General features: G+C 35.2%; 1 protein-coding gene across 2 annotated transcripts; it reads right to left on the reverse strand.

Moving 5' to 3' along the window:
- Positions 1–963: 963 nt before the first annotated feature.
- LOC107762118 (histone-lysine N-methyltransferase ASHH1) lies at positions 964–16,206 on the reverse strand. Of its 2 annotated transcripts, none has more exons than XM_075221513.1 (11): positions 16,023–16,206; positions 14,873–14,928; positions 9,625–9,689; positions 8,779–8,935; positions 6,103–6,189; positions 5,736–5,820; positions 5,568–5,661; positions 5,235–5,433; positions 4,072–4,106; positions 2,763–3,195; positions 964–1,549 (listed from the first exon to the last, which is right to left on the reverse strand). In XM_075221513.1, exons 2-11 carry the CDS (start codon positions 14,903–14,905, stop codon positions 1,253–1,255), a joined length of 1,485 nt encoding a protein of 494 aa, XP_075077614.1. In that variant the 5' UTR covers positions 14,906–14,928; positions 16,023–16,206; the 3' UTR covers positions 964–1,252. The 2 variants fall into 2 exon arrangements, with proteins under 2 accessions (XP_075077614.1, XP_075077615.1); XM_075221514.1 differs by having other exon boundaries at positions 14,873–14,944; positions 16,023–16,167.
- Positions 16,207–17,029: the final 823 nt, after the last annotated feature.

Below are 17,029 nucleotides of genomic sequence, written 5' to 3' on the forward strand. Positions count from 1 at the left end.
AGTCTCAAATAATCTGAAAAAAAGATGGCGCCATCTTTTTACAAATCACTTGAGACAACTATAAGATTGTGAGCATGAGACCTTTTGTTCATTGTTCAACAACGATCTTCAAGATAGAATTTTGAGTTGTAGAAAGGAGATTGAAATTGATTCATAGTGTGAATCGTCTTTATAACTAGCCTATGTCTCTTTGGCTCTTGATTGGATGCAAGATGAAGCAATTCCATCGTTCTGTCGTTGCTCGTTCTCCTTTTTTGCCCTTTAAAACTATGGAGAGGAAGAAAGAAATAAGATGCATAAACCAGTTAGATAATTTCCTTTTATAAGCAATTATCTTGTGTCAGAGTTTGTGAGGAGCATCTCTTTAATGAGTAAACTACCAGTTCAACAACTTAGTTGCATACGGTTTGCGTGTGCACAACAGAAACAAAATAAAAATAGGACATAGTATTCGGCACAAAAAAAAAGTAGTAAATTGAGCAAGTCCGACGTTATAAAATTTAAATAGAAAAGTATGTTCTAATGATGGACACTACTGTTTTTACATTAGCACAATACCTAGAATTCAAATTGATGGGTACCTTCGAAATGATGTTTTTAGTTAATCATTAATCATTATTAAGAAAAATAAGAGATATATACCTTTATATTAAGAATAAGAGTGGTAAAGTGGAAAGTGTATAAGTTCGTGCTTAACTGCTGGATATACCAAATCTCATTGTGTTGACACCAACCATATTAGTGTATCATGATTAAGTGATAAATAGAGTAATTAACTATAGTTAGCGATAAAAGTGCATACGAAAGACTGTCATGTATTCAGTGGTTTGGTCTAAACACCAAATGGGGGTAAATTTTTCCCCCAAGGAATGGTGTAACGGTTATGCATGAAATTCCCAGAATGGTTAAGTGGTTGCGCATGAATTCTATCATAAACTGTTTTACATTTGTTTGTCCTGTGTATATGCATAGAAAACATGTCAAATAAGAGGGGTAGAGAAGCATAGAGATCAATCAAAAATATAGTATGATATGTCCAACCATCATATTAGGTAAAACCTAAGTTTCCATGTCCTGAACCTTTAGTTTTCAAACTCTGAGAAAGACTGCAAGATAAGCAACCAAAGTCTAGTTTGGTAAAAACCTAAGTTTCCATGTCCAGCCTAACTTACAACAGGAATTTGTCCGAAATTGTTTCAAGATCAAATGGTATCAAATACCAGATTTAAAGTTCATTGATTTGCCAAATACTTCATTCAGCTTCTCCTTCAGAAGGCTTGACTTCAGCATTGGCTGTTTGAGGTTCGGCTCCTCCTTCAGAAGGCCCCGCTGCATCAGCGTTGGTTGCTGGACGAGGGCACATCACATTCTTGATCACAGAAAAGTAGAAATCAAAATCTGCCTTGTATTTGGAGCAGCTTGCTTCGATCCACTTCTCTGCTACGCTGGTGGGCACACTATCCTGGTTGTCCCGCCCATGCTCTTCAATGGCAGGGCGAATTTCATCATATATGGAATTGAGCTTCGAAGCGGCTTCATTTTTTATCCCCTACATGACCGTATTGGCAGAAGTGTTCAAAAAAATTACAATTAGGTTTTCTCCTTCCGCAAAATGAGCTACTATTTCATCACTAGTTTAACTACCCATACCTGAAACAGCATTTATAAATTGTCAATGAGCCCTCGCAAAGAGAGAAATGTGGAGATTCTCTTCTTTTTTTATGTGGGGAGAGTTGTGTGCGCGTGTGGGGGAGGGGGCATGGATGTTGCAATCATAATGATAACAGTTACTACTTGGAAGCATATTAAAACACATAAAAATGATGCTATCCAACCTGCCAACCTCCCCCCACCCCCTCTTTCAGGTTTTCTCGTTCCCTCTCCTCTCGCAAGTGGTAAAGAATAGATAATGATCCAAATCCACTGAAAAGATGCTAAAAACATTTCCAACTTCGAAGGATTTTCAACAACACATCACCATTCTACATTTTGAAAACTCCTACGCACTACTACAATACCATTACTGATATAAAACAACTGAAAACATAGAAAGAATGCAAGGAAGGGTTCCCCCAGCAAAGGCATCTAGACTGCTTCCAAAATCAGTGAAAACATAGCAGACAGTGTTGCTATGGTCCAACAGAAAAAAAGGACTCAGGCTGTTGAAAACTCCTACGCACTACTACAATACCATTACTGATATAAAACAACTGAAAACATAGAAAGAATGCAAGGAAGGGTTCCCCCAGCAAAGGCATCTAGACTGCTTCCAAAATCAGTGAAAACATAGCAGACAGTGTTGCTATGGTCCAACAGAAAAAAAGGACTCAGGCTGAGAAAGGTGGAGGGTTGAGTAATCAGTAAAACTTTGGCATTGTTGAAGTGTGTAGGAGTACAAATATGGCCATCAATATGCTGTGTGTATAACAGAATAGAACTATGTTCCACTGCGAAGCACAAAATTGAAAGAAGTAATATCCATAACAATATATAAAACGAACAAGAGAGAAGATTGAGAGAGAACACATATAATATGGTTGGAGCAAGGAGGCAAATTTGGAGTTACGTTAAAGCTATACTACTCCTTAGAGCACATACTCATAAATCCATAACTTTATCTAAAGAGGAGCTCATCAAGTTAAATGGAGTTGAAACATTAGTCTCTTTGACAAGCCCAGGAAAGAATATGAAAGAAAAAGTCGATAAAGTGGATATTATAGTTCCCTAAACCATGACGTGTGACAAAGAAAAAGGGATCATACCTCGTACTTAGTAACTTCTTCCCGTGCTTCCTTTGATGCAAACATTTCAGCAAAATCGGCATCATTCACTTGCTTACGGTTGGAAGATTTGACCTTTCGCTTGGGAATATGCTGAGACTTCTTCTTTGGTGTTGAACCAGATCCAATATTATAATTTCTAGATGTGCTATTACTTCGGATGCGAGATATTGGATTTGCCTGCTGAAATTGTTGCTGGATATCTATAGGATACAACTGACCCTGCTCATTCACCTCAGTCGTCGTTGCTTTTACTTCGATGCTGCCGGGTGGAGCTGAATAATGGGGTTCCACAGCATTTAGTTCCAACTTGCACGTAGTGTGCTCATTTCCTCCACTAGTTCCACTTCCAGAAATCACTGGAAAAGGTTCATCTTCTGCCGAGTCATAAAGTGGAACTTCCTCCACTGAATATCTGCATTAAGATTAGCCAGATTGAAACAAGTATTCAACAATTAAAAAGAATGCTATAAACGCTGTAGCACCCAACTACAATATCTTCGAGAATTTTCTCCAATAAAAATTCTCGAACGTGTTTCATTTTGGTTCAGTGTTGGAGGACTTGAGCTTTACTTTCTAACTGAATAATATAGTTAAGGCAGTTCACTTATTTGTCAACTGTAATAGGAGAAAAATCTTACATTTCATCTGAATATTAACTATGCTTTGTATATTAGCAATCAGTCCCTTATTTTATTTTATTTTGTTGAGAATGGTAAGATTTTATAAACAGAACAATGTTTCATAATTTATCTATCTCTCCAAGGTTTGAATGGTGTCACTGATGTTTCTCTTCTACAGAGAGAATCAAGATGTAGAAGTAATGGAAAGAGATCAGTTCCTGAAGAATTACTGGAGATAAATCTGAAACTTTGAAGATCTAGGACAATATGCTGAATGCCAGACTACTTCAATCTTCTAAGAAAAAACATACAGGTCCAGTCTCCTAGTTGTGAATCCAAAGGTCCACTTCTTTTTCCGTAATTTGAAAGAAAAAAAAAATTCGGGTTTTTTATTGAGTTAACAATAACAATAGGATGAAGAGCACAATTACCACTTTAAAAAAAATTAAAAGAAACAAACAGAAGAAGAAAATAGACGAGGAGAAATTTCCAATTCTAACACAGCTGTACCCACTTTACTTTAATTATGGTTTTCGCTTTCATTGACTTTTACGTTTTAATATCCACTGCCTATTGCATAAAGGTATCAACAGAACAAACCAAATCAAGTTAATAGAACTGGAAGCTCAAGATTTGTAAGAAATACAACAAACAAAGTTGAGCATTACCTGACATCCCCATCTTCCCAAACATGGTTATACTCCTGAGCCAAGATAAAAGGCAACAAAGAATAAGAAAAATGTGATTCACAGACTCGTACCGAATTTAGAAACATCTACTATGCTCTAGAAAACAGAAGAAAGCATATGCCAATAGGATCTCCCCCCTTCTTTGTTATGTTTATCAATATGAGCACTTTTACCGCTTCTTCTTTTTGCTGAGAAAGGTAACATGTTATATATGTAATCAGCACAAAGGCTGTGCTGGGAGTCATATTATTTCTCATTAAATTTCATTTGAAGTACTTAATTCTACTATTTGCATCAGTTGGAATTATAGTTCCTCCTCAGACAATCTCAAATCAACTCTGAAATCTATGATTGGTGTGATTTTTAACCCCCCCCCCCTAAAATTGTGTATTCAAGGTCTCAGGGTTACAACACAGTGCTCTTGTCCTGAGAGAGAGTGACAATCGGTTTACATGCTAATTCAAAACAGTTCAATACTGAGGCTTATCAGTAATACCCTCAGTCAACCAAGCTCTAATGAGGAAAGGAAGAAGACATTTACTACATAGACTTCCAGTGTGGTGTTCTAAAATCAAACATAATAAGCAAAGAGCATTTATCTTTTATTTTTATTTTTTCCCCGATCAGTGCAATAAGCGTTTATCCTGGATCACTTCCTCTTTTCAGCCTCAAAAGCAACACGCTCTTCATCCTGTAAGAAAATTTAAGGTCCTTATATTGTGGTGCATTTTAGGCCCTTGGATGAAGGGAGGAGATATATGTAAAGAAGGAAAAGGAAAATGACTGCCCGACATCGAGAGCTTCACATTTGGAAGTACAGGATCTTAACAGAAGAAGATGATAACATCTTCACTGAAGCAGAGAAAGAAAAGGAATCATTATCTTAAGATGTCACAACTCTGCAACAATTTTAATACCCTTCATTAAAGAGCAGACTATGACCAGAAAGAGAGACTGAGTTTGTTAAGATACACCATACTACAACATGTGATTCGCGGATTGTAGTATGTGACTAGAAAATTCAATCTATATGCATAAATCATAAATCTGTTTGTTGTTTGAATTCAGGCAAGAAGGAATAAGTGAAATGATGCTATAAAGGGCATTCTAGATATAACAATTCACAAGAAACCATATGTTACCTGGAATCCTTGAGACTTGGCACCCAGAAATATAGAACAGTTTGCAGCTCCACATAGACAACGAACAGTTGCACCCCCATACCACTCAAAATTATAGTTATATGCCAACTCCGTTCCAACAGATATATCTTGCTTTGCAAATATTCCTACCCTTGTTTCCCCTAACACTGTCCATTTCCTTGTTTCACAATTTGGATGGCTGGGAAATTCAGGAACACAGTATCAGTGCTGTCATTCCAAACCAATTAACCATAATAATATGCCACTGACTGACCAAGATCTGCATCTTATTTCACTTTTTAACAATTTGACAACTGACATTTCAGCACTTACCAAGAATGATTTATGAATCTTGCAAAACTTCCCTTCCGGGTGGCATCAATGAAATAGTTAGCATTCAGAGAAATTATGTACGCATCCTTAAGCCCTGCACAAATCATGCGAAATTGTAGTAGTGATCTGTAGATGCATTGACAACCATCCCCAATGCTGATAACTTACCATGAGCTTCATAAGCCTGAGACCTTTTCTTCGCTTCTTCAGATGATATCACTTCTCCAGAGTATTCAATGATAAACTGTCCAGCCTAATCATGTAAAGAGAGAAGAACAATTGGTTGATTGCGGCTAATTAAGAATAAGCCATAATTACAGTTACTGAGCAAAAGCCTCTGATATATTGCAGAGAACTCAAATTTGATAGGCTCAGCTATGGACATTTTCTCTTCACGTGATCGTCAAGAAAAGAAAATTCTTTTATAAGAAAAGGTAAAAGAAAGAAAAATCTTTTTATATATGCTGAAACTATGCTATAAAAAATTAATTGGTCAGCCGAAAAGAAAATAGGCTGGTTGCTTCAGCAGAATTACCTTTATATTCTCATCAGCTAAAAGACCCCAACCACGCCCTTCAGTCCTGAACAACTTGGTTTTCGCGTATTCACATTTCTGGAATCTCTGTGGATAGAAAGCAAAACACTTCAAAACAATATACCTTAAAATATCTAAAATGACACTCACTCTGTATCTTTCAAATACGGCACTGAGTAGAGTCTCCCATTAGTTATTGAAGCAGTCAACCGCATATAGGGAACTAGAAACTCCTACTTGCAGTAGATGAAAGGATAAATTAAGTGACGAAAGAAAATTCTAAACACGCAAAGAACAAAATGACAAGCAGCAATTATTTTTACTTTTAGGTTTTTGTTTATCAAGGAATAACTAGGTAAAAAACTAGGAGGAATTATGCTATACAGTAACTGCTCGGAACAAAGCAAGTTCAACCAAACAGTGATTCCCAGTACCTCGACATATCTGATAGATGAACCACTAGATTCCAAAGCATCATCTAATCACACTGCGATAAAATAGGAAACCTGCTGTACAAATATAGTGATGCCAGAGTACTTGATAGTTGCATTTTATCACAAAACATCAACCAAACCCAAATATCACACCTTTCCAAAGAATCTTCTTGCTACAACCAAATCTTTAAACAAATGAGTCACTACTTACAGTTATAAAGAGCACACGCTAGGGTGTCACATATGTAACGATAACACGCTTTGCTGCACGAGCATAGGATGAAAATTTTATGCAACTCAGCTTCCTCATATCACACATAAACCTCTAGAATGAGCAACATATGGTGTTTTAAACAGCCAAAAGATGTTTATAATCAAAGGTATGAAACGAGAGAAAAGAAGGGAGAAAATGTTCAGTAGTTAGCGGTTTACAACATACAATAGAGCTCCTTATAGGAGTTTAGCCTACACAAAATAAGGAAGATTTCCTAGTTACATAGATGCCTAATGATAGACTTATAGTACAATAATTAAGAATATTTCATATAAGATTTGGTACAATTAATCCTGTACATATAAGAAAAATATAAACATATTCTAACTATCACAATCAAGTTTATTTTTTGATCAGGCAATCAATAGATCATATGCGCCGCTCTTACCACGTGAATACTTGATTTCTAGAATTTTTTGCTGACAACAAGACTTGATTCGACAAGTTTTCTAGAGTGAAATAACAAGACAGGTTAGTCAACATGAAATATTTACTTGACATGTTAAATAATGTGGCTGTTTATGTGGCAATTGATGGAGACTAGTGATGCGCAATATATTGCTGATGTGGTTGGCGTGATAGCGTCAATGACTCGATCACATGTACTTCTAAATGGTAGCTCATTGACTTCACATGTCTGTCAATAACTGAAGAAATGTGAATTGAACAACTGGTTCGAAATATTAAGGAATTAAGTCTTCCTCAAACCAACCAGAAAAGAAAAAAGTAAAAAAATTCAAGAATAATTTGACATCAGCTGTAAGAAAGGATGTGTGGAATTATCGATCAAAGAATATGAGGGCTACCCCTAACCCTGTATGGGAAGCAATCACTAGTAGGTCAGGACCACAAGCATAAACCTGTATTTTAGAATAGTTTTACAGTACAGAGGTGGCTTGAAGTGGGCAAAACTTACCCAATGGAAGGTGAAAGAAGAGAAGCAACAAATGGACACTCATAAAGCAGTAGATGCAGGAAACAGTTTGCCATAGGCCTCCAATCTGATGGTTCATCTCAAGAGGGTGGGTGACGGAAAAACAAACATGATGGAGGAAGGTAAGACAAAGGTTCAGTTATAGCAGACTTATTTTAAAAAAGGTTTGTTTATCGCAGAAGAAGAACACTTCCAGCCGTCTAGAAGCTCTCTGTTCCAGATTGATATGAAGATCTTGATTTCTTAGTGGCTGATAGGGAGGGAAATGTTTAGAATAATAGCCGGTGATCTACTTGGGTATGAGGAAGAGTCCCATGATGCGCTTAGGAAAAGGTAGCATAAGGACACTGATAAAGAAGAAACATATAGAAGTAAAAGCATGGAAAATTACCAAGACAAGAAACTAGATAAAGCTGTCCCATGAAATAAATGAGGAACAGCATGTTGAAGTGCTTTGAACCTTTGCACACCATGCAGGGAGGAGATGCTTTGACCTTTTTAGGATAATAAGATGGTTTAAAGCTAATTTTAGAAAAAGTTTATGGTAGAATAATTTCAGGATTGGTTGTAGAAATGCTTTTGGCGGTTCTTGGTTGAATAGTTTCAGGACTGCATAAAAGCTTTTCTCAAAATTTGCAGCATTTATTTTTTTCCTTTTTTTGCTTTTTTGATAGTTTTCTAGTTCCAAAGAAGTATTTTTATAAAATCTATACACCCATCCACAAATAATAAACACCAAGGAGAAGCTATGAAAAATGGTGTGACATGGTTTTTTACTTCAGAAGGTAATAATTGTATTAGAATAGCACTAAGAAAGGTAATGGTGTGACATGGCTTTTTTGAGCTTATCATAGAAGTTCTAAAATACCACTACTTTCACTCTCTTTCTCAACACATAATGGTAACACAAATTTGGTGCACTTCCCATAAAATCTGTTGTTAGTTTAGAAATCAGGAAGACCACTGTAAACTGTACTAATAAAGAGAAACATCAGAGAGAATGTTCAACTAATTAACGGAATCATCTAATTTACCTGATTCCTGCAATTCTCACCACAATGACAGTATCCTGGTGTACATTCAGTGCTGGTCAGTACATTCAAGCATCTTTCTCCACATGCACTTTCAGGATCACTGGCATCATACTTGCACTCACAAATAGCGATATCCTCTTCTTTCAGCTTCTTATGTCTGTAAGACAATAGAACATTCCACATTAAAATTGACTTCACTAAATCAAGGTGAACGGATCAAGGTATGCATCTTTTGGGGCACAGGTTTTCTTTCTCTTCTTTATGGTGATTATTTGGGATTCAAGTTAAGGCATCAGAAGCTTCAATCTTGAAAGACAGAAAGCCATAAACCACAAAATGAGCATGTAGGACACGAAAACTTTCTTAGGTATGAAAAAGATATTTATTTCTCTATGACAGAAAGAAATTATGCTTCTCCATTCAATTGAACAAAGAAAAAGATGAAACATAAGCATTATACAACATTAGTTTCGACTCACAGAAAGTTCTTCCCTGTAAGCTTGACCAGATAATCATAAACTGGAGTTCAAATTTCTTCTTCTACTCATTTTCTTGCCATTAGATCCATACTTCCACAGCATCTTGGCACAACATGGAACAGGGTACAATAATTAATCAAAGTTTTTTTTTGGGTCTAGTTTTATCTTACCAGTGAAATAGTATTAAGAACCAATCTCTTTCGTATAGCCACAGTTTCCAGATCTTTGATATCTGGAACTAAGATGTTTGGATCATGACTATAGACAACATACCATTCAAGTGGTACTCATAATTATCAAAAGAAAGAATGCAGCAATTGGCAGGGAGATCATCATTAAAAGAAGCAAAGAAAGGAATTGAGCTCACTTTCGCCCTAAAAACTCATTCTGATTAATATGTATAAATGGCGTTACTCCTTCAGGCAGTTGGACCTTCAAAAAAACAAAAATAATTCACCTTGTCACTTGATATACATGGAATGGCGTACTGTAATGGAAAATCACTTATGTATGAGCAAAGGGGCTGCATTTATTATATTGGCTCCATAAACATTATTATACAGTATTAATCTAGCATATATATGACTGACAATAAACAAATCAAATATCATATAGCTAATTGATTACACAAACAATGTAACCGACGTGTGCATCCATGTTTTGATGGAAGGGCAGATGAAGTAACTCGATAATAAGGTACAATTGAATGCAGCAATGTCACATCAACCAGACAAACCACTAGGATATTCAATATGCCCACTATTTTCATAAGTAAATTTAATTTAAAACAGCAGCACTAAGACAGTGCTGGAACTGTACGATGTGTATGACTATCGCTCCTTTCTTCTGAAAGGGGTCAATATAGTCCCAAAAGAGTGTATAAGTGCTTTATTTTTCATCAACATTTTTCAATATGCCCACTTTTGTCGAGAGAAAGAACCTGGCTTTGTTGAGGAACTACAACTTCCAACTAGTTAGTTAGAAGGCAAGAACGAAGTAGAGTACTCTAGACATGTGTTGACTCAATATCACATGTTTAAATGGTCAATACAAGTTAAAGCAGCAGGGTCTACTAGAAAAAATCGCTGAAAACTACCCAATTTCAAAGATGCACCTTTTTGCCCAATAATATCAAACCCATATAAGTACCTAACAGAACATAATATCCTCAAAATTGTTTCTAATTTTCTTAAATTTATGTCTTCAAATTTTCACATTCGAGCCAATGCCTCGAAACCTTGGTAGGGGTGTGCTGGTATGTTACCAATCTTTTCTCTCTTTTTTTGGTGGATGGGTGTTACCACTTACTATTCTATTTAAAATAGCACAGCTATTGATAGGTATATAGCAGGCTACCAACCGACAATCTCAGGATCCAAATACTAGAAATTTTTATTTATTTATAATTGAGCCGACATGTAGTATATATACATGTTCAAAATGCTGCACTAATCTTATCATCGGTTTGCCGGGTTCAGTCTTCTCGTGATTTCAGCAAGTCCACAGTGTCACACCAAGTCAAGTCCACATCGTCACATGAAAGCATCACATTTCATGTGACGCATAAACGATCTAGAATACTAGGGGAAGAAAAAAATACTAGGTGATTTCTTCCCATCTGCCTAAGCGTTAATGGACAGAGTTACCCGGTACATGTGCTGTTGGGAGGTAGCATATACCAGGTGGAATAGTCGAAGGGCGCACACGCTGGCTGGGCCACCACCACCATCATAAAAAGGAAGAATACATTTGGAATCAATAATTATATCATATAGAAACGGTAAGCTTTAGATCTAAACTCATTCAATCTTTTCCCATTTAACCCAAGGAAAGCTTCGTCGAGACTTGCAAGACTTAAATAGAAATAAATAATCTTTAATTTAAGTTAGAAATGCTAAATAAAGAATAAAAGATGAGTGCATCCATCTAACTTGTCAATGGGTATCTAGATATATCAAATGCCAAAAGGAGTATGGTTCTCAACATTCGAAATCAAACAAGTAAAATCAGACCAAGATAGTTGTTTGAAATGCCCTCCTGCGACGGATCTGATTTTGATTAGATCTTCTCGAAGAAGGTAATTCATAAAATTCTAACTCTAGCTTCCTTAAAATTTTCTCTCCGATCTTCGTTTTTCCCTTATTCATTGTTCTTCTTTTTCACCGTATACAAAAGCGGCAAGGGGGGTTAAGAGAACGATTTTACAACTCCATCATTTTTTCTACTTTTCTTGTGTTCAGACACAGACAAAATTTGATAGTAGAACAGTGAATCTAGTTTACTAAGCGTCAAAATAGACTGTTCCTTTTTAGAAATAGTTATTCTAGTGAAAAGTGGTTAAAAAATTAAGATATAACATCAATAGGCCCATTTATGGCTAAACAAGGCAAAGCTACATCATTAAAGTTTCACAACTGGCACTTTCTTAAAGGCATTTAAGAAAATTTTCAGTCTCTTTGCTCTAACAAAATTCACGTACTTTTCTTTTTTTCCATATTAAAATGTCTTTCCTTGAATAGAAAATCCTCACTCCAACCATTCAAGCTAACAAGTTAATATTGAGTTCTATATCTCATGTGTGATGTAAAACCTTACTAAAGTTCTATAATATAATGAACCATTCCAATGCTTTATTCTGCCTATGATGGTCAGAGGAGCTCAAATCTAAGGTCACAACAAATAATTTGTTATGTTAAACCTTGAAGCTAGGTGCAGCATAGTTGGAAACTTCTCGCTTAGGCGGCACTTCAGTGCAGGCACTAATTGCCACCAAAAGCCTGCACCGGCTCTGTATTGAAAGACCAGCACTAAGTAATAAAAATATAGTTGTCAATGCGATATATTAACCGTTAGTAGTAGCTGAAAATTTTTGTTGTTTATCTTTATAATTATTTTCTGTTGCATCACACAATTCAACATGGTATTAAAATAGACAAAGGTCCTATATTTGAGTTTCATTGCCGCACGCTATCAAAAAGAACTTCCACATGCTTGGATCATAACAAAAAAGAATCAGATCCTCACGTGAAGTGGCATATTGAAGACATAATTAAGTAAATAAAGTATGAACTCCATCTCCCAGAATCAAAACCTGCTCTCTCTGACAGCTTAACTTTATGATAAGATGGTCAGACATGTCGACAATATATACTATGTATTTTCTTTATTTGTGCCTTAGAAAATCTCATGCTCTCATTGCTCTTTGTCTTAAAATCTCCGGCAAATCTTGGCATCTTTCCACATTTTCCACTTTTGACAACATGTCTAAAAGGAAATGCAGACCTACCAATCACGAAAGCTTTATATGAGTATAAAAGTTATTCCATAATTGTATAACTTCGTTAATTTTAAGTAGGTCGACAATAGGAATTTCAACTCTAAGATAATTAATCCTTCAAGGGTATGCTTTTCATAGAATAAGGGTTATTGGTCTAGTAAAGTGTCAAATAAAAGGAAGAGATTAAAGAGGTATTGATTCAATAAAAGTTAAATTGGTTGACCTGAAAATGTATTTTCAAGGTCACGTTGTTAAGAAGATACTGTGAACCTAACTTAACTCCAAAAATTAGCTTACAAGTTGAGAATTGCCTAAAACCATATAATGAGACATAACTCATTCCCTCAATCAATGCTCACACTTAACACCCCTTCCCCAAACATGCACTTTAATATAAAAACCATATTTCTCATGTAAATTAATAAAATCTCAAAATACTTGTCTTATTGTTTAGACGAAAGTCGAGGAGACTTACTTGGTATTTTTATACTCACCCCATTTACCTTCATGGTATAGGTTCAAATATTGCAATGGAGCACCACTACATAGAGCTTTATTGGTGAGCCCCGGCTTAGCCTACTAAGCCATGGAAAAAGTCAAATTCATTCAGGAAAGGTTGAAAACCGCTCAAAGTCGTCAAAAGTCCGATTTGGACAAGCGACATCGAGACTTGGAGTTCATGGAGGGTAACTTGGTATTCTGCAAGGTTTCGCTCATGAACGGTGTTAAGTAGTTTTGCAAGAAAATAGAAAGTAGAGTTCAAGTACATTGGGGGCTCAACATTAGATACACCAAGAATAAGGGTCTACTATAATACCATATTAAGAAATGAACCTTAAGTCTAACTCAAACCCAAAAGCTAATTCGGTAGATGAGAATTGCTGAAACCTTATAAGACAACAACTCATTCTCTCTATCGATGGGTCACTTAACACACACCAAAAGTTTGATCCTAAGTTTTCTTTTTCTATTTTTTTTTTTATATAAATAATTGTGGTACCCCGACTAACTTAAGCATACCTAAATTACTAAAATTCATGTTTTGATATTAAAGTAATACCAAACATATTATATTCAAAGTGGAATTCTATCTATATATGGATAGTTTACTGTGCACGGAAAATTTGTGAAAATGTTATTCCATAATACAGAAGATTACTTCAATACTTGACAATTTAGAATCTACCACTACTAAGACTTCTACTTAAACCCTTAACAAATCTTATGACTTTCAATTCAATTTGATTCTCCTTCAGTGAAAATAACACTTGAATTCTCGAGTTGGAACATCAAGTTTACCATGAAGGGCCAACGACTATAATTACTTTAAGCATTAGGAAAGCAAATTGTATGTGCACGTCAGTGTTGTCAAAAACTTCTTTAATGCGCGCTTAAGCCCTCAAGTTAGGTAAAAAATAGGTTGAGCGCTTCATCTCACATCCCTTGGAGTACGGCCCTTCCCCGGATCGTGCATAAATGGGGAATGCTTTGCGCACCGGGCTGCCGGCTTCATCTCACTTAGCCAGCGCTTTAGTGCAGTCACAAGACACTAAATCATATGTCTCATCGTAAATGGGCGATATCCTGAAGAGGCGACATTAAATAATAAAATTCTCACGTAATTGTAAAAAAAGTTTAATTCCTTTGTCCATAGTTTTATTATTCTTCAATTTCATTCTCTATTTTATTCCATGTGTTTTTTTTCGTAAAACTCGTGCTTTTTTGCGCTTAAAGCCCCAACAGACTTCATTGCTTTTTGCGCTTTCTGCCTTTGATAACACTGGCATATACACACATTAGAACTACAACTCTCTTCCACAGTGGTCTCTAGTTCCTCATCAAAGACCACTAGTAATCCAAATATCAAAACAAAGCTTTCAATACAGTACTGCTCTTCTCAAGAAGTTACAGTTAGAGGTAGATTTTAGTCATTTTAACGTGCACAAGCGAAAAGGAAAAGCATGTTCTTCATTCTTTCTAACATTACATCCTCTAAAGAAGGATGAGACAAATTAGAAAAACAAAGGAAAAAAAGAGACGCCTTTTTGAGGTATCAAGTACCAAGGTGAATATTATCTTGTGTTAAATATTGCATGTCCTTCCAGGCTTCACATGATGATGTAAAGAAAATAAGACCACTGCATCTTTCTTTCTAGTTCTAAGATCTCCTTGAATGGATCTTCCTTTATTTCTCTGTTTCCTCATATCTTATTGCTGCTGGGAGCAAGTAGCTTAGAAATACTATAGTTCCTCAAGAACACACAGTCAGTCCATACAAAATCATACTTTAAAGTTTTATAACGGGCTTGAGATTCAGATAACATGAACTTAGGCATACCACATTGCTTTTGTCTTCGTCTGAATTCAGCATCTACGCAACCTCTGATCAGAAATCTGAAAACTCCAAAAACTCAACAACAAAAAAGGTTTCATCAATTTCTTATCCAAGCACAAGATCACACACACATACACACACAAAAAAGGATCACTCGCACACACAAGATAACACACACAGACATACAGGATCACTCACTCACACACAAAAAAAAAAAAAAAAAAATAGCCATTGATGGGTGTGCTTGTCAACTAAAAATTGTCCATTTTTATGCTACCGGTTCTAGAAATGTAAACTGCCCGCCAAGAAGAAAAAGTTCAATTTTGTTGCTTCTCTTACATATGAATAAACAATTTAGAAAAATCTGAAGTCCCTTCTACCAAGGAAAAAAAGGAGCTTGAAAAACCAAAATAATTCAAACAGCGAAATTTCTCAAAAACATAATTAACCAATGCCTATTTTAGATAAAAATCAGAATTACCCCTTCAACAAAAAATAAAAAGAAAAAAAAAAGTTGACCCATAAAACTCTTTAAAAAACAAAGCAAATTTCTAAAAAACAGGTTACCCAATTGCTGTAAATATTAAAATTCTAGATAAAATCAGAATTACCCCTTCAACAACAAAAAGAACAAGAAAAAAAAGTCTCGACCCAAAACAAAAACCTTTAAAAAAATCAAAGCAAATTTCATAAAGAAAAAGGCTTATTCGGTTCCTTTAAGAAAAATTTCTCAAACACCAGTAAATGTTACAAAAAAAAAAGGAGATAAAATCAGAATTCCCCATTCAACACAGAAAAATCTTGAAAACTAAAACGGGTTAATTAATTCAATGCCTGTAAATATTAAAATTCTAGATAAAATCAGAATTACCACTTCAACGACAAAAATAAAAAGATAAAAAGGAACCTTGACCCATAAAAATCTTTTAAAAAGCAAATTTCTCAAAAACAGGTTTATTCAATGCCTGAAATTTCTCAAACACCAGAAAATGTTATAATTAGATAAAATCCGAATTCCTGATTAATTAATTCAATGTGGATATATAAAAAAGCTAATTTTAAGTACTATACACTAAGGCATGAAATGAGTGCTTCACATATATGTTTAACGTATGAAAGAAAAATGAAGAAAAGAGAGTAAAATTCAGCTAACCTTTGCCGCAGGGTTTACAGGAAGAAGGGTTTTTTCCTGGAACCTGAATCACCATCTTGTATTCTTCTATATATATACAAAAACAGCGAGTGAGTGTGTGTGTGTTGTGAGAAAAGCAGAATCAGATTGTGTCACTCACAGCCCAGATTTTCAGACGGTTGGCAAAGGTTTTAAGGTAGCTGACAAAACTTGGGTTTAATGACAGAAATATTTGAAGACTTATAGTTACGACGTCGTTTACGCTTGTCCACGGAACCACCTCTTTTTTTGGGCCTTCTTTTTGATGAGTTCTTTAATTTAAGCATGAATTAAAAATAACATTTTATAGCTACCATATACATAATTACTTCCTATAGTTATTATTCAATTATTATGGTAGTGTATTCGATATATTCGCGCCAGTCCAGTTGTACGCGCATGTATTCACATGTATTCGCGCCATGTATTCATGAATACAGTAACGGCAATCAGCTTTAAAATATGTATGCCCATCTATCTAATAACGAAAATAATATCAATTAGCGTGATACACTCCTAATATAACTCAACAAAATCAATTCTAACATGCCTCATTATCATCCTAGTTAATTAGAATAATTTTTCAGTTGTATATAAATGTTGTATTTAACTTTTGTATTTAGTGTGTTTCAATATTTTTTTATTATTGTTGTATTTCAATATTTATATCTTGTATTCATGTACAATGTATGTACAATATGCATGAATACAGGTGTATTCAGTTGTATTAAGAAAATACAAATCTGCGAAATACATAAAATATACGCAAAAAATGTATTTATATAAAAATACAATGTGTTTGAGTGAATTTGTATAGAATACAATGTATTTTGTATCATTGTATGTGACTAAATAGCAAAGAAGAGAGAAAGTTTGTCGGAGATGACGTTTTCCGGCCAAGAAGAGAAGAAAGTTCGTCGGATCCGTATAACAAATTTATAATCACTAAATCAATTTTCCTTTTAGGTTACCAAAGAAAAATATGAAAT

This window comes from Nicotiana tabacum, chromosome 9 (assembly GCF_000715075.1).
Source record: "Nicotiana tabacum cultivar K326 chromosome 9, ASM71507v2, whole genome shotgun sequence".
NCBI lineage: Eukaryota > Viridiplantae > Streptophyta > Magnoliopsida > Solanales > Solanaceae > Nicotiana > Nicotiana tabacum.